The following is an 18,239-nucleotide window of genomic DNA, read 5'->3' on the forward strand; positions in this document are numbered from 1 at the left end:
GATAAGTGAGACTACTGTATAAATTATTTTAGCTTTTGTAAGATCCTTTGCCAGGGTTCGGGTGGGCATAGGGGACATCTTCATGGCACAAGGCATGATTGGATTGTGGGCACATTTTCCTGACAGGATGCGCATTCTTCGGTGTTTCGGAGATGTGTGATTAGCCGATTACCATATGCAAATACATGTAAATATGGTTGGTGTATTGATTAATCAATTAAACACTGAGTGGTTAATCAATGGGCCTGTTCATCTGTGGGCAGCCCACAGGGCAAGGGACAAATGCGGGGAAGCCAACCTCCAACAATCCTCACAACATGAGGATGCCGGCCATAGATGTGGGCAAAATACTTCTGGAACATGGTCAGACAGCCCAGAAAACTCACAGCAACCCACAGCATACACCGTCGATGTTGCAATTCCAGGTGCCATCATAATTGACAAGAAGGAACTAGATCAAACTGCAATACAGTAGAGTCTCACTTATCCAACACTCGCTTATCCAAGGCATTTTTGTAGTCAATGTTTTCAATATATCGTGATATTTTGGTGCTAAATTCGTAAATACAGTAATTACAACATAACACTACTGCACATTGAACTACTTTTTCTGTCAAATTTGTTGTATAACATGATGTTTGGGTGCTTAATTTGTAAAATCATAACCTAATTTGGTGTTTAATAGGCTTTTCCTTGATCCCTCCTTATTATCCAAGATATTCACTTATCCAACATTCTGCTGGCCCATTTATGTTGGATAAGTGAGACTCTACTGTACATGACATATTCCTAGGCTTTTGGGAAGGGTCTGACGTGTGATCCAATACAACAGCCAGCAGAGTGATTTTGTTTGCTGTGTACTCGTTGTGTCTATAATTATAATAATAATAATTATTATTATTATTATTGATCGGCACATTGGGTACTGTGCCAAAAGATCTCAGCCGGCATTTGGAAATAATAGGCATTGACAAAATTACGATCTGCCAACTGCAAAAGGCCACCCTACTGGGATCTGCAGCATCATCCGAAAATACATCACACAGTCCTAGACACTTGGGAAGTGTTTGACTTGTGATTTTGTGATACGAAGTCCAGCATATCTATCTTGTTTGCTGTGTCATAATAATAATAATAATAATAATAATAATAATAATAATAATAATAATCTCGGACACTTGGGAAGTGTCCGACGTGTGATCCAATACAACAGCCAGCATATAGATCTTGTTTGCTGTGTCATACAATGTTGTTGTGTATATAATAATAATAATAATAATAATAATAATAATAATAATAATAATTGCCAATATATCACATAGTCCTAGACATTTGGGAAGTGTCCGATGTGTGATCCAATGCAACGGTCAGCAGAGTGTCTGCTGTGGACTCATCTTGTTGTGTTTCAAATAATAGTAATAATAATAATAATAATAATAATAATAATAATAATAATAATAATAATAATATATCACACAGTCCTAGACACTTGGGAAGTGTTTGACTTGTGATTTTGTGATACGAAATCCAGCATATCTATCTTGTTTGCTGTGTCATAATAATAATAAAATAATAATAATAATAATAATAATATAATATCACACAGTCCTAGGCACTTGGGAAGTGTTCGACTTGTGATTTTGTGATACGAAATCCAGCATATTTATCTTGTTTGCTGTGTCATAATAAAATAATAATAATAATAATAATAATACATCACACAGTCCAAGACACTTGGGAAGTGTTCGACTTGTGGTTTTGTGATAAGAAATCCAGCATATCTATCTTGTTTGCTGTGTCATAATAATAATAATAATAATAATAATAATAATAATAATCTCAGACACTTGGGAAGTGTCCGAGGTGTGATTTTGCTTCGCACTGATCTTGTTGCGTATATAATAATATTAATAATCTTCATCATCATCATCATCATCATCATCATCATCATCATCATCTCAGACACTTGGGAAGTGTCCGACGTTTGATTTTGCTGCGCACTGATCTTGTTGAGTAAATAATAATAATAATAATAATAATAATAATAATAATAATAATAATCTCAGACACTTGGGTGTGTTTTTGCTGCGCACTGATCTTGTTGCGTAAATAATAATAATAATAATAATCTCAGAGACTTGGGTGTGTTTTTGCTGTGCACTGATCTGGTTGCGTATATAATAATAATAATAGTAATAATAATAATAATAATAATAATAATAATAATAATAATAATAATAATAATAATAATAATAATCTCAGACACTTGGGAAGTGTCCGAGGTGTGATTTTGCTTCGCACTGATCTTGTTGCGTATATAATAATATTAATAATCTTCATCATCATCATCATCATCATCATCTCAGACACTTGGGAAGTGTCCGACGTTTGATTTTGCTGCGCACTGATCTTGTTGCGTAAATAATAATAATAATAATAATAATAATAATAATAATAATAATCTCAGACACTTGGGTGTGTTTTTGCTGCGCACTGATCTTGTTGTGTATCAAATAAGGGTGATAGGATGCCAGGCCCAGTGCCCTCGCTCTCCCTAGAAATTAGTCTCCTGTTTTTAACATTTTATGCTGTATGTGGATTTTTATGACTGTTTTATTGATGCTGAGGTTTTATTGTTGGGATATTTGTTTTATTGTCTTGCTGCTGTTATTATATTGTTGTGTCGGGCAAGGCCCCATGTAAGCCGCCCCGAGTCCCTTCGGGGAGATGGGGCGGGGTATAAAAATAAAGTTATTATTATTATTATTATTATTATTATTATTATTATTAGAATCATAGAATAGTAGAGTTGGAAGAGACCTCATGGGCCATCTAGTCCAACCCCCTGCTAAGAAGCAGGAAATCGCATTCAAAGCACCCCTGACAGATGGCCATCCAGCCTCTGCTTAAAAGCCTCCAAAGAAGGAGCCTCCACCACACTCCGCGGCAGAGAGTTCCACTGCTGAACAGCCCTTCTCACAGTGAGGAAGTTCTTCCTGAGGTTCAGGTGGAATCTCCTTCCTTTCCTGTCGTTTGAAGCCCTTGTTCCCTTGTGTCCTAGTCTTCAGGGCAGCAGAAAGGAAGCCCCCTCCCTCCTCCCTAGGACTTCCCCTCACGTATTTGTACCTGGCTCTCATCATGTCTCCTCTCAGCCTTCTCTTCTGCAGGCTAAACATGCCCAGCTCTTTCAGCCGCTCCTCATAGGGCTTGTTCTCCAGACCCTTCATCATTTTAGTTGCCCTCCTCTGGACGCTTTCCAGCTTGTCAACATCTCCCTTCAACTGCGGTGCCCAGAATTGGACACAGTGTGATTCCAGGTGTGGTCTGACCAAGGCAGAATAGAAAGAGGGGGAGCAGGACTTCCCTGGATCTAGACGCTATTCCCCTATTGATGCATAATTATTATTATTATTATTATTGACACAACGACGTTGTATGACACAGCAAACGAGATAGATATGCTGGGTTTCGTATCACAAAATCACAAGTTGAACACTTCCCAAGTGTCTAGGACTGTGTGATGTATTTTCTCATGATGCGTGCAGATCCCAGTAGGGTGGCCTTTTGCAGTTGGCAGATTGTGATTTTGTCAATGTCTATTGTTTCCAAATGCCGGCTGAGATCTTTCGGCACGGCACCCAGTGTGCCCATCACCACCGGGACCACCTGCACTGGTTTCTGCCAGAGTCCTTGCAGTTCAATCTTGAGGTCCTGAGAGCGGCTGAGTTTTTCCTGTTGTTTTTCTTCAATGCGACTGTCACCTGGGATGGCGACATCAATGATCCAAACCTTGTTCTTTTCCACAACTGTGATGTCTGGTGTGTTGTGTTCCAGAACTTTGTCAGTCTGGATTCGGAAGTCCCACAGTATCTTTGCGTGCTCATTTTCCAAGACTTTTGCAGGTTTGTGATCCCACCAGTTCTTTGCTGCTGGGAGGTGGAACTTGAGACATAGGTTCCAATGAATCATTTGGGCCACATGGTTGTGCCTCTGTTTGTAGTCTGTCTGTGCGATTTTCTTACAGCAGCTGAGGATATGATCCATGGTTTCATCGGTTTCCTTGCACAGTCTGCACTTTGGGTCATCAGCTGATTTTTCGATCTTGGCCTTGATTGCCTTTGTCCTGATATCTTGCTCCTGGGCTGCAAGGATCAGGCCTTCTGTCTCCTTCTTCAGGGTCCCATTCGTGAGCCAGAGCCAGGTCTTCTATTATTATTATTATTATTATTATTATTATCAATTGCCTTTGTCCTGATGGCTTGCTCCTGGGCTGCAAGGATCAGGCCTTCTGTCTCCTTCTTCAGGGTCCCATTCGTGAGCCAGAGCCAGGTCTTCTCCTTGTCAGCTTTTTCTTCAATTTTGTCAAGGAACTTTCCATGCAGTGTTTTGTTGGGCCAGCTGTCTGCTCTAGTTTGTAGTGCGGTTTTCTTGTACTGGTTTTTTGTCTGCTGTGCTTTGAGGAGTTTCTGATTTTTGACTTCAATCAAAGCAGGTTCTTCACTTTGCTTGACATCTTCTGCCAGGGCATGTTCTTCTTCTTGGACTGCTTGCTTTACTTGCAAGAGTCCTCTGCCCCCTGATCTTCTAGGCAGATACAGCCGGTCAACATCACTGCGAGGGTGCAGTGAATGATGAATGGTCATGAGTTTTCTTGTTTTTCTGTCCAAATTATTATTATTATTATTATTATAGAAAGGGGCTTCCTTTGGGCCAAGGGGTATGGGAGGGGGCATAGCCCTGCCTGGCTGTGTGTCCATCCATCCTCAGAGAGAGGGTCCTGGGGAGGGAGGGGAGGGGGCGTGGCCAAGGTGTGTGCGGCTCCTCCCCCTTTGCCCTTTAAATGCCGCGCCTGCCGTCGGGAGGCCGCGTTGCCCGGCTTGCCAGGGCCAGGGATGCTGTGAGCGGCGGTGGGGAGGGCGCGTGATGGAGCCGTGGGGCCGGGCCGGGCTGTCCGTGTGCCTGCTGCTGTCGTGCCTGCTGGCCCTGCCGCCCCCCGCCGCCCCCTCGCCCTGCCTGGAGCCCTGCCGCTGCTTCCTCAGCACCCTCCTCTGCCAGGAGCCCAACTCCGTCCGGAGCCTGGCACAGCTCCGCAGCCTCGAGAACTTCACCGAAATGTGAGTCGCGCCGAGCCGGCATGCCTTCCCCGCGTGGGAACCTGCGCCGGCCCCTCTTTATTATTATTATTATTATTATTATTATTATTATTATTGTTGTTGTTGTTAAACTTTATTTGTACCCCGCTAGCATCTCCCGAAGGACTCGATGCAGCTTACAAAGGCCAAGGCCTCAACACACAATATAACAATACAAAACAAAAGGCAAATTAATAACAATTAAAACAGTATAAACCACAAGCAATAGCAATACGCTAAAACACAATAGAACTGGGCCGGGCCAGAGTAATGGGTACAAGATTAAAAGTGCTGACGTGACAGGTGATATATAAGGCTTCTAGGGCAAGTGCATAATAATAATAATAATAATAATAATAATAATAATAATAAAAATCAGCTAGATAGATTTGTTATTCTTCTTGGCCTTATAAAGATGATAGATGGAGATATGATGATAATAATAATAATAATAATAATAAGTCATAAATAGATAAGATAAATAGATTGCTTGTATTATTATTATTATTATTATTATTATTAAACTTTATTTGTACCCCGCTAGCATCTCCCGAAGGACTCGATGCGGCTTACAAAGGCCAAGGCCTCAACACACAATATAACAATACAAAACAAAAGGCAAATTAAAAACAATTAAAACAGTATAAACAACAAGCAATAAACAATACGCTAAAACACAATAGAACTGGGCCGGGCCAGAGTAATGGGTACAAGATTTTTATTTATTTATTTATTTTTTCGTGTCAGGAGCAACCGGAGTTGCTTCTGGAGTGAGAGAATTGGCTGTCTGCAAGGACAATGCCCAGGGGACATTGCCTGGATGACTGAAAGCTGGTCAAAAGGCTTCTGTTGTCTCTGGGACTGAAAGCTGGTTACAAAGCTTCTGTTGTCTCTGGGACCGAAAGCTGGTCAAATGGCTTCTGTTGTCTCTGGGACTTTTTTCGTGTCAGGAGCAACCGGAGTTGCTTCTGGAGTGAGAGAATTGGCCGTCTGCAAGGACGTTACCCAGGGGACTCTGCCCGGATGTTTTGATGTTTTATCATCCTTGTGGGAGGCTTCTCTCATGTCCCCGCATGGAGCTGGGGCTGAGAGAGGGAGCTCATCCACGCTCTCCCCGGGTGGGATTCAAACCTGGCAGCTTTCAGGTCAGCAACCCAACCTTCAAGTCACGAGGCTTTTATCCCCTAGGCCACCGGAGGCTCTTATGTGGCAGAAATGTAAGAAGGAGAATCAAGTTCATTGGTCCATCTAACCCAGTAACGGAGCAATGGATTCTAATGGATTCCACTTAAACGTTAGGATGAACTTCTTGATGGTAAGAGCTGTTTGGCAGTCGAATATCTGCCTGAGAGTCCAGTGGAGTCTCCTTCTCTGGAGGTTATTAAATAATGACTGGATTGTTAGATAGAAATGGCACAGCATTTCTATTATTATTATTATTATTATTATTATTATTATTATTATTATTATTAAACTTTATTTGTACCCCACTAGCATCTCCCGAAGGACTCGATGCGGCTTACAAAGGCCAAGGCCTCAACACACAATATAACAATACAAAACAAAAGGCAAATTAAAAACAATTAAAACAGTATAAACCACAAGCAATAACAATACGCTAAAACACAATAGAACTGGGCCGGGCCAGAGTAATGGGTACAAGATTTTTATTTATTTATTTATTTTTTCGTGTCAGGAGCAACCGGAGTTGCTTCTGGAGTGAGAGAATTGGCCGTCTGCAAGGACGTTACCCAGGGGACTCTGCCCGGATGTTTTGATGTTTTATCATCCTTGTGGGAGGCTTCTCTCATGTCCCCGCATGGAGCTGGAGCTGACAGAGGGAGCTCATCCACACTCTCCCCGGGTGGGATTCGAACCTGGCAGCTTTCAGGTCAGCAACCCAACCTTCAAGTTACGAGGCTTTTATCCCCTTGGCCATCGGGGGCTCCGGTACAAGATTAAAAGTGCTGATGTGACAGGTGATATATAAGGCTTCTAGGGCAAGTGCAGAGTGCGAAATGCGATCTTAGTTCTAATAAAGTGCTTATGGGACTTGGTGTTGGAGATTTCCTATTCATCTGGGACGGCACATTGGAACAGCCAGGTCTTCAAGTTCTTTCTGAAGACTGCCCATGTAGGGGCCTCTTCCTTCGCCCCCCCCCCCCTCTCTCCCCCTAGAAGCATAGAATCGTACCTCCTGGGCCACCCAGTCCAACCCCATTCTGCCAAGAAGCAGGAAATTCTCATTCAGAGCACCCCCAACAGATGGCCATCCAGCCTCTGCTTCAAAGCCTCCAAAGAAGGAGAGTCTGATGCAGAGAGTTCCACTGCTGAACAGCCCTTCTCACAGTCAGGAAGTTCTTCCTGATATTCAGGTGGAATCTCCTTCCTTTCCTGGAGTTTGAAGCCCTTTGGGGAGATGGGGCGGGGTATAAAAATAAAGTTATTATTACAGTAGAGTCTCGCTTATCCAACGTTCTGGCCATCCAGCCTCTGCTTCAAAGCTCCTTCTTTGGAGGCTTTGAAGCAGAGGCTGGATGGCCATCTGTCGGGGGTGCTTTGAATGCGATTTCCTGCTTCTTAGCGGGGGTTGGACTGGATGGCCCATGAGGTCTCTTCCAACTCTACTATTCTATGATTCTATGATTATCCAACACATTTTTGTAGTCAATGTTTTCAATATGTCATGATATTTTGGTGCTAAATTCATAAATACAGTAATTACTACGTAGCATTACCGAGTATTAAACTACTTTTTCTGTCAAATTTGTTGTCTAACATGATGTTTTGGTGCTTAATTTGTAAAATCATAACCTAATTTGATGTTTAATAGGCTTCTCCTTAATCTCTCCTTATTATCCAACATATTCACTTATCCAACGTTCTGCCGGCCCGTTTATGTTGGATAAGTGAGACTCTACTGTATTATTATTATTATTATTATTATTATTATTATTATTATTATTATTATTATTATTATATTGTTCCCTTGTGTCCTAGTCTGCAGGGCAGCAGAAAACAATCCTGCTCCCTCTTCCCTATGACTTCCCCTCACATATTTGTACATGGCTCTCATGTCTCCTCTCAGCCTTCTCTTCTGCAGGCTAAACATGCCCAGCTCTTTAAGCCGCTCCTCATAGGGCTTGTTCTCCAGACCCTTAATCATTTTGGTCACCCTTCTCTGGACGCTTTCCAGCTTGTCAACATCTCCCTTCAACTGCGGTGCCCAAAATTGGACACAGTGGGATTCCAGGTGTGGTCTGACCAAGGCAGACCAGACCTTCATCCCCTTCTTCCTCCTTCCCTCTCTTCCTGCTCCCATCCCAGCCTTCTCCTCTTCCTTCTCTTCCTCTCTTTCTGCTCCTATGCCACTCTTCTCTTCTTCCTCCTTCTCCTCTTCCTCCTTCTCCCTCTTCCTGCTCCCATCCCAGCCTTCTGGAGTTTATATATCTGTAGAATGTTCAGGGTGGAAGAAAGAATTCTTGTCTGTCTGAGGCAAGTGTGAAACAATCAGGGCCAGCTAACACCTCCCAACAAAGGAGTCCCCCAGGCAGAGTCCTAAAGTGCCACCGCCTTCCATGCCAGGACAGGGAGAGGAACAGTTTGACAGTTGGGTTGCGGTGAGTATTTTGGACTGTGTGGCCATGTTCCAGAAGCATTCTCTCCTGATGTTTCACCCACATCTATGGCAGGCATCCTCAGAGGTTGTGAGGTCTGTTTGGAAACTAGGCAAGTGGAATATATCTGTGGAATAATGTCCAGGGTGGGAGAAAGAACTCTTGTCTGTTGGGGGCAAGTATGAATGTTGCCCTTGGCCACCTTGATTAGCACTGATTAGCCTTGCAGCTTCAAAGCCTTACTGCTTCCTGTCTGGGGGAATCCTTTGTTGGGAGGTGTTAGCTGGCCCTGATTGTTTCTTGTCTGCAATTCCCCTGTTTTCTGAGTGGTGCTCCTTATTTATTGCCCTGATTCTAGAGTTCTTTAATACTGGTAGCCAGATTGTGTTCATTTTGATCCGGCTTGTCCTGGATGCAAGGCCTCTCTTTCTCTTTCAGCGTCATCGAAAACCAAACGACTTTGATCAACCTGACACTGGAGGACATGAAGAACCCCCGAGAGCTGAAGAACCTGTGAGTCTCAGTTCTGGAGGGCAGGGCGGTCCTGTTGGGCAGACCCAGTTCTTTTCCATTCCAAGTTAAGGACAAAGTATTGCTTCTTACCTTTAGGTCTACATGGTTTGGTTCCAGGTTACCATTAGGTCTCCCAGAGCATGCTTACTTCATCATCAGCTGCCCTTAGATCAGGGAATGGTTTGCTAATTGAGCTGTCAAAATCTAAGACGAGACCTATTTCTTCCGGCATGCCTCCCTTGTCTATTTTAAATGGCAAATTTTAAATTTATATTTGACTAGCTGTGCCCGGCCACGCGTTGCTGTGGCTTATGGGAATCCTTTGTTGGCCAGGTGGAATAGCAGTGAATAGCCTTGCAGCCTCAAAGCCTGGCCGTTTTCTGGAGTAGCTGGAGCTGTTTGTTGTATGAACGTAGAGGCATGGATGAGGGGTTGTGCTGCCAAGTTTAGTGTTTCTGGGATGTGTAGTTTTGGTGGTGGTATTGGTTAAAAATTGTGTAATTTTTATTTGACGTTATTTGTATTTTTTTAATAAATTTTATTGTAAGTTATCTTTTTATTATATTTTATTATTTTCTTGTATTATTTTTAGTTATTTTCTGTTATAGTATTTTATTGTATTAATTTTTTAGTGTTTTTAATTTTTTTTTAGTGTTTTTAATTTTTTTTATTGGGTTGCTAGGAGACCAAGATGGAGGAGCTTAGCCTTCTAACTGGCAGCAATTGGATAAAAGCAATTATTCCTCTCTCTCTCTAATTAGGACTTTATTTTTCTTTTCTTTTTGTTGTATCAACCTAGAGGCGTGGATGATGGGTTGTGTTGTCAAATTTCAAGGTTGGGGGGGCCTGTAGTTTTGTTGTTTTGTGGGTCGCCGTGATGCCATCACTCTTTTATATATATAGATTAGTATTGATGTTTTAATCACTGTTCTACGTTTTTAATCTACGTATCGCTATGGCCCTTTGATTTATCTATATTTTTGAATTATATTCTCCCTTGCCTCCAGCACCGAGGAGAGGTGAATAACGAAATTTTATCGGCATTAGTACACTATGTAACACAATTCTTGTTCCTGGGTTATAAATGTCATTTCCTAATTGGTTCTATCATAAAATCATGGAAAACGTTTATCAAACTCAAACACTGCAAACACAACCTGCAGCACATTTTGCTCTGGTTTTTCAATGAATCCCTCATTGAGTCTCAACCAATTCAACAGAATTTGTGGCAGCCACAAAAACAAAGTTTCTAGAGTAGAACAGGCACTTTCAAAGTAAGGACTGCACAATTAAACAGGAAATAACACTTTCCAATCCAATAAGCTTTTATATCAGTGTAAACTGCAAAGTATATCACACAATAAAACAATAAAAAAACTTCACGTTTGGTGAATATTCAATTCAATAACACTTTCAAATCAGGAACAGATTTTTTTCAAATGTTGCTACATAGTGTTAATAATAATAAGAGTATAGGAGAAAACATTTACCATATGCAGTTTTTTTAACAACAACAACTCTTTATTGATTAGTCAATTTTGATCATATCAAAACATGTGTGACATACAAAACGTACACACTTACCCATACATACAGTAAAACCATGTATAGATACAAAGCATCCTGGCCTACTAGCCTACCAACCCACTCCTAGGTAGTTGTGCAAATACAGAATTAAAAAATTAAAATTAAAATTAATTATTCCCTTAAGGTAAGGTTTAAGCGGGGGCAAGGGTACGTAAAACTAGTGGCTTGTCCATAGTAAATTTTAAGTTTGGATTTTGTTAATGGCAATCATGTATCAACTCTCCGCTTCCATCTTCTTGCGGATGGCCAGCGCTTTTTGCGTAAAAAGGGTCAGTTTTAAAATAGAGTTTTTGTCTGAACCCTGTAGAAGGATGTACAATTTCTCCTTATTCTCTAAACAAGTCTGGTTCTCCAGCAGAGGCTCTAAATAGAAAGATTGAATCCTGTTATAATCGGGGCATTTTAAGAATAAGTGTTCTGAGTCCTCCACTTCTGCAACAACCTCACGGCACCCATGGGTTCTCTTCGGATAGGGGATATTCTGATGTCTACCTAGCTTAGACTTAATGTCGAGTTGCTCGAATCTAGCCCGGGTAAAAAGTTTTCTAATATATAGTGGAAGTGTAAAAAAGAGGTAGGTTTCCATGCCCACATTCCATTTAAATTTAGCCAGGTATGGAGTGGCTCTAGCTTGCACTATGATCATAAGATCATTTTGTGCAGCAATGTCAAGGGCTCTTTGGTAAACAATTGGTAATATTACATTTAATATATAATATATAATTAATATTATATTGTATTATTAATTAGTATAATATTGTATTACATTATAGTATTATTATCAATATTATAAGTACATACAATATATTGTATATTTATAAATTATTTGTATATAAAATTAGCATAGCATGTTGCTATGGCACAGGAGACAAGATGGAACTATCTTCCAGGTGAAAGCCACACCCAAATACCACTTCTCAACATAGTCGCCATTCAAATCTAGGCACTTCTCATAGCAATGAATGAGCTTGGCAACTCCTTCCCCACAAAACTCGGTCACTTGCATTCTCAACCAGCCGGTCAACCCTTCACGCAGCTGCACATCGTTGCCAAAACGCTGAATTGAGGATGCAAGCGGCAGAGTTTTGTGGGGAAGGAGTTGCCAAGCTCCTTCATCATTATGATAAGTGCCTAGATTTGAATAGCGACTGTGTTGAGAAGTGGTATTTGGGTGTGGCTTTCAACTGCATATGGTAAATGTTTTCTCCTATACTTTTTGAGGACGCAAGCGACAGAGTTTTGTGGGGAAGGAGTTTCCAAGCTCATTCATCACTATGATAAGTGCCTAGATTTGAATGGCGACCATGTTGAGAAGTGGTATTTGGCTGTGGTTTTCAACTGCATATGGTAATTGTTTTCTCCTATACTTTGTTCATTTTAAATTCCAAAACGTAATCTACTTTCTGGATAACCCTCGTATTTCTAGCACCCACTTTTTCTTTGATACTCAAGCAGTGCTCCTTATAAGTCAGAGAATGATCCAGAGTGACTCCCAAGTATGTTGTTGTGCTGCAATGCTCCAGTGGGATTCCTTCCCAGGTCATCCTCAGAGCTTGAGATACTTGCCTGTTCTTAAGAGGAAAAGCACACATCTGCATTTTAGATGGATTAGAAATCAGCTGGTTTTCCCTGTAATGATGTATCTCTCACACATTAAGCCTAAAAATTGCCAAAACGCTGAATTGAGGACGCAAGCGGCAGAGTTTTGTGGGGAAGGAGTTGCTCATTGGAACAGCCAGCCGCCCTCGCCCTTGTCATGCTCAGATTGTTTAGGTGCTCTTTATGCTTTTACTATATGGGAGAGGATGGAGGCCGGGCTCTTGTATGTGTCGAAAGGTTTGCTTTGGTTTGTTTTGGCAGGACCATCTCCAAGACTCGCCTGCAGTTCATTGCTCCGGATGCTTTCCGAGCCAGCCCCAACCTGACTCATGTGTAAGTTGCCGTAATATTGGGATGGTGGTTGGGTTGGGATGGGATGCACTGAATTCTCATTTGCCGGACCGGAAATCCCCGCTACTCCTGGGATCCAGGCCTTCTCCGTCGTGGCCCCCCGGCTTTGGAACTCGCTCCCCAGGGAGATTAGGCAGGCCCCCACCCTTCTTTCATTTCGGAAGAGCCTGAAAACGTGGCTCTTCCAGAAGGCCTTTGATGATTGATCCTTGTAGGATCGAATTATTTGACTATTAAGCAATAGACCTTCAGGTATGCTTTCTCAGGATTACACTTAGCACTTTAGCACTATACCGGCTGTGTAATTACCCCTCCCTGATGACTTGACATTTTTTCTGCACCTTGGCCCAGATCTTTTGATCCAACTCATGATTTTAACATTATTTTGTATATTGACCTTTTATGACTGTTTTTATCCATGTTGATGTTTTATTGTTGGCTGATTTGTTTATTGGTTTTGTTTTGATTTTGTGCTGTTGTGTTCGGGCATGGCCCCATGGAAGCCGCCTCGAGTCCCTTCGGGGAGATGGGGCGGGGTATAAGAATAAAGTTGTTATTATTATTATTTTATTATGACACAGCAAACAAGATAGATATGCTGGATTTCGTATCACAAAATCACAAGTCGAACACTTCCCAAGTGTCTAGGACTGTGTGATGTATTCTCGGATGATGCGTGCCGATCCCAGAAGGATGAACTTTATTATTATTATTATTATTATTATTATTATTATTATTATTATTATTTTATTATGACACAGCAAACAAGATAGACATGCTGGATTTCGTATCACAAAATCACAAGTCGAACTCTTCCCAAGTGTCTAGGACTGTGTGATGTATTTTCGGATGATGCGCGCAGATCCCAGCAGGGTGGCCTTTTGCAGCTGGCAGATCGTAATTTTATCAATGTCTATTGTTTCCAAATGCCGGCTGAGATCTTTTGGCACGGCACCCAGTGTGCCCATCACCACCGGGACCACCTGCACTGGTTTCTGCCAGAGTCTTTGCAGTTCAATCTTGAGGTCCTGAGAGCGGCTGAGTTTTTCCTGTTGTTTTTCGTCAATGTGACTGTCACCTGGGATGGCGACATCAATGATCCAAACCTTTTTCTTTTCCACAACTGTGATGTCTGGTGTGTTGTGTTCCAGAACTTTGTCAGTCTGGATTCGGAAGTCCCACAGTATCTTTGCGTGCTCATTTTCCAATACTTTTGCAGGTTTGTGATCCCACCAGTTCTTTGCTGCTGGGAGGTGGGACTTGAGGCATAAGTTCCAATGAATCATTTGGGCCACATAGTTGTGCCTCTGTTTGTAGTCTGTCTGTGCAATTTTCTTACAGCAGCTGAGGATATAATCCATGGTTTCGTCAGTTTCCTTGCACAGTCTGCATTTTGGGTCATCAGCTGATTTTTCAATCTTGGCCTCAATTGCATTTGTTCTGATGGCTTGCTCTTGGGCTGCATTATTATTATTATTATTATTATTATTATTATTATTATTATTATTATCCCCACCTGCAAAGGGCACAAGGTGAAGGACCGGGTGGGGAGGGTCGTCTTGGCTGGGCGGTGGGCTTTTCTCCCCGTCTTTGCCCCTGGAAAGTGTAGCCACTCAATGCCTGCCTTCTGGACTGCTGTTGTCCTCCTCTTTCTCCCCACATCTCATGGGGCTCGAGGGAGGAATTGATCGGGAGCAGCTGTCCCTTGCAGTGAAATTGATGCAGAATTGGAGCAGAAATCCATCCCGTGGCAGCTCAGTTGGGGCTCCAGGCAGAGGAGCCTTGGTTGGGTTGGGAGGGAGGAAAAAGACAGGGGAAAATACAGCACCCCAGCCCAGGAGTGCTGTGTTTTTTATTTGGGTTTTGTATTTGGTTCGGCAGACCCATCGTGGTGCAATCAAGGTTTGGTATCTCCTTCCAGAGAGATTAGCAAAGATGTACAATTGCACCGCCGACAAATGTTGGAAATGTGGGAAAGAAAAAAAGCACATTTTTTACCACCTGTGTTGATCATGCAACAAAGTAAACAACTACCGAAACAGATTCATGTACATCTAGAAAAAATATTACCATATATACTCAAGTATAAGCCGACCCGAATATAAGCCGAGGCACCTAATTTTATTTATTTATTAATATATTACAATATTTATATCCCACCCTTCCCACCCAACAGGGGACTCAGGGTGGCTTACAATAAAATGCATATATAAAAAATTATACAGTACAATATAAATCAGTTAAAAAATTATAACTGATAAAAACACATTATAAAATGTACAGTGTAGATATGTGAGATTAGATTACACATTATAAGATAAAACACATTATAAAATATAGGTAGACGTGTTCAGTTCAAAAAAAAAAACTGGGTCTGTCGACTGAGTTCAGCGTAAATGATAATAATTAACGCTGCCAATTATTATTCAAAAGCCTGGTCCCATAACCAAGTTTTACCACAAAAAAAAATTTACCACAAAAAAACTGGGATAACTTATTGACTCGAGTATAAGATGAGGGTGGGAAATGCAGCAGCTATTGGCAAATTTCAAAAATAAAAATTAAAAATAGATACAGTAGAGTCTCACTTATCCAACACTCGCTTATCCAACGTTCTGGATTATCCAACGCATTTTTGTAGTCAATGTTTTCAATACATTGTGATATTTTTGATGCTCAATTTGTAAATACAGTAATTACTGCATAGCATTACTGCGTATTGAACTACTTTTTTTGTCAAATTTGTTGTAGAACATGATGTTTTGTTGCTTAATTTGTAAAATCATAATCTAATTTGATGTTTAATAGGCTTTTCCTTAATGTCTCCTTATTATCCAACGTTCTGGATTATCCAACGCATTTTTGTAGTCAATGTTTTCAATACATCGTGATATTTTGGTGCTAAATTTGTAAATACAGTAATTACTACATAGCATTACTGCATATTGAACTACTTTTTCTGTCAAATTTGTTGTCTAACATGATGTTTTGGTGCTTAATTTGTAAAATCATAACCTAATTTGATGTTTAATAGGCTTTTCCTTAACCCCTCCTTATTATCCAGCATATTTGCTTATGCAACGCTCTGCCGGCCCATTTATGTTGGATAAGTGAGACTCTACTGTACTAATAAAATATTAAAATATTTGAGGCATCAATAGGTTAAATGTTTTTGAATGTTTACATAAAATTGTAATTTACAATAATAATAATAATAATAATAATAATAATAATACTTTAATAAGATAAGACTTTCCAACTCTGATTACTATATACTTGAGTATAAGCCGGCCCAAATATAAGCCAGCCAGGACCCTCACTCAAGTATAAGCTGAGGGGAGCTTGTTCAGTCCTGAAAAAGGGCTGAAAAACTAGGCTTATACTCGAGTATATACAGTAGATGAAAAGTATTGCACTGTGTGCAACAAACACTCGCAAATGTATGTATATTTGAATGAATGTTTTTTTTTCGTGTCAGGAGCAACTGGAGTTGCTTCTGGAGTGAGAGAATTGGCCGTCTGCAAGGACGTTGCCCAGGGGACATTGCCCGGATGTTTTGATGTTTTACCATCCTTGTGGGAGGCTTCTCTCATGTCCCCGCATGGAGCTGGAGCTGAGAGAGGGAGCTCATCCGCACTCTCCCCGGGTGGGATTCGAACCTGGCAGCCTTCAGGTCAGCAACCCAACCTTCAAGTCACAAGGCTTTTATCCCCTAGGCCAGGGGTCCCCAAACTTTTTAAACGGGGGGCCAGTACATGATCCTTTGGACCGTTGGAGGGCCGGACTATAGTTGGCCACCGAGCAATAATAATAACAACAACAACAACAACAAAGAACAACGACAACAAAAAAGAGGGTTGGAATTAATAATAATGTAGTTGTAATAATAATAATAATAATAATAATAATAATAATAAAGAGGGTTGGAAGAGACCCCTTGGGCCAATGAGTCCAACCCGCTTCTGCCTTTGTGCACCAAAAGCACAAGCAAAGCACCCCTGACAGATGGCCACCCTGCCTCAACGTTAATAATAATAATAATAATAATAATAATAATAATAATAATAATAATAATAATGTAATAATAATAATAATAATAATAATAAGGCTTGGATGAGACCCCTTGGGCCATTGAGTCCAACCCCCCTTCTGCCTTTGTGCGCCAAAAGCACAAACAAAGCACCCCTGACAGATGGCCACCCAGCTTCAATGTTGTTAATAATAATAATAATAATAATATAGTAGTAGTAGTAGTAATAAGGAGGGTTGGAAGAGACCCCTTGGGCCATGTAGTCCAACCCCTTCTGCCTTTGTGCACCAAAAGCACAAACAAAGCACACCTGACAGATGGCCTCCCAGCCTCAATATTAATAATAATAATAATAATAATAATAATAATAATAATAATATAGTAGTAATAGTAGTAGTAGTAGTAGTAGTAATAATAAAGAGGGTTGGAAGAGACCCTTTGGGCCATTGAGTCCAATCCCTTCTGCTTTTGAGCACCAAAAGCACAAACAAAGCACCCCTGACAGATGGCCACCAGCCTCAATGTTAATAATAATAATAATAATAATAATAATAATAATAATAATAATAATAATAATAATAATAATAAGGGTTTTAAGAGAAGAAGAGACCCCTTGGGTCATTTAGCCCAATCCCCTTCTGTCCTTGTGCCATGGGGGCCGGATAAATGGCTTCGATGGGCCGCATCCGGACCCCGGGCCTTAGTTTGGGGACCCCTGCCCTAGGCCATCGGAGGCTCCGTTTGAATGAATAAAATAAATAGATATTTTTTTAAAAAAATAGTGGTTTGAGCATGGGACTGGGATTCTGGAGAGCACAATCCCCACATGCAGACTCGCGCCTCTTCTCCGGCCCAGCCCTTGAAATCCCACCAGTCTTGGCTTCTCTGCTTTCCTTCCACCCCACCCTCCACGGAAGCCCCGAGGAGGGAGATTGTTCATCATGCTTAGCGCTAATGTCCCCGTCCAACACGGAGCCATCGATTGGCTCCCTCCCAGCAGAGCGCACACACCGCTGGCCTTTCCAAACCCGCGCACACGCAGTGTCCTGCCCGGTGGCTCAGCTGCGTCTGGGGCCTCTGGGCACATGGATTCATTTATCCTCTTCTCGGAGCAGCTGATGGGCACTCAGTCAAAGCAAGGCACTCCCGGCCTGTGCTTTCAGAGTCTTGGGGCCAAAAAAGAAGCAGGGATCTGGAGCTCTTTCCTCCAGGATTGTTTTTGGAGAGTAGTATTTGCAGTCATAGAAACCTTGAGTTGGAAGAGACCCCAAGGGCCATACAGTCTAACCCCCTGCTATGCAGGAATAGCCAATCAAATCACTCCAGGAAAAACTCAGCCGCTCTCAGGACCTCAAGATTGAACTTCAAAGACTCTGGCAGAAACCAGTGCAGGTGGTCCCAGTGGTGATG

General features: G+C 41.6%; 1 protein-coding gene across 1 annotated transcript in view; it reads left to right on the forward strand.

The window, feature by feature from the left end:
• The first annotated feature begins 4,891 nt into the window (after positions 1–4,891).
• Positions 4,892–18,239, forward strand: part of ntrk1 (neurotrophic receptor tyrosine kinase 1) — a 45,697-nt gene continuing 32,349 nt past the window's right edge. The window contains exons 1-3 of the mRNA XM_062965113.1: positions 4,892–5,114; positions 9,188–9,262; positions 12,710–12,781. Coding sequence (XP_062821183.1) covers positions 4,924–5,114; positions 9,188–9,262; positions 12,710–12,781 — 338 coding nt within the window. The 5' untranslated portion in view covers positions 4,892–4,923. The remainder of the gene's footprint in view (positions 5,115–9,187; positions 9,263–12,709; positions 12,782–18,239) is intronic.

Source organism: Anolis carolinensis, unplaced genomic scaffold (genome assembly GCF_035594765.1).
Source record: "Anolis carolinensis isolate JA03-04 unplaced genomic scaffold, rAnoCar3.1.pri scaffold_14, whole genome shotgun sequence".
Taxonomy (NCBI): domain Eukaryota; kingdom Metazoa; phylum Chordata; class Lepidosauria; order Squamata; family Dactyloidae; genus Anolis; species Anolis carolinensis.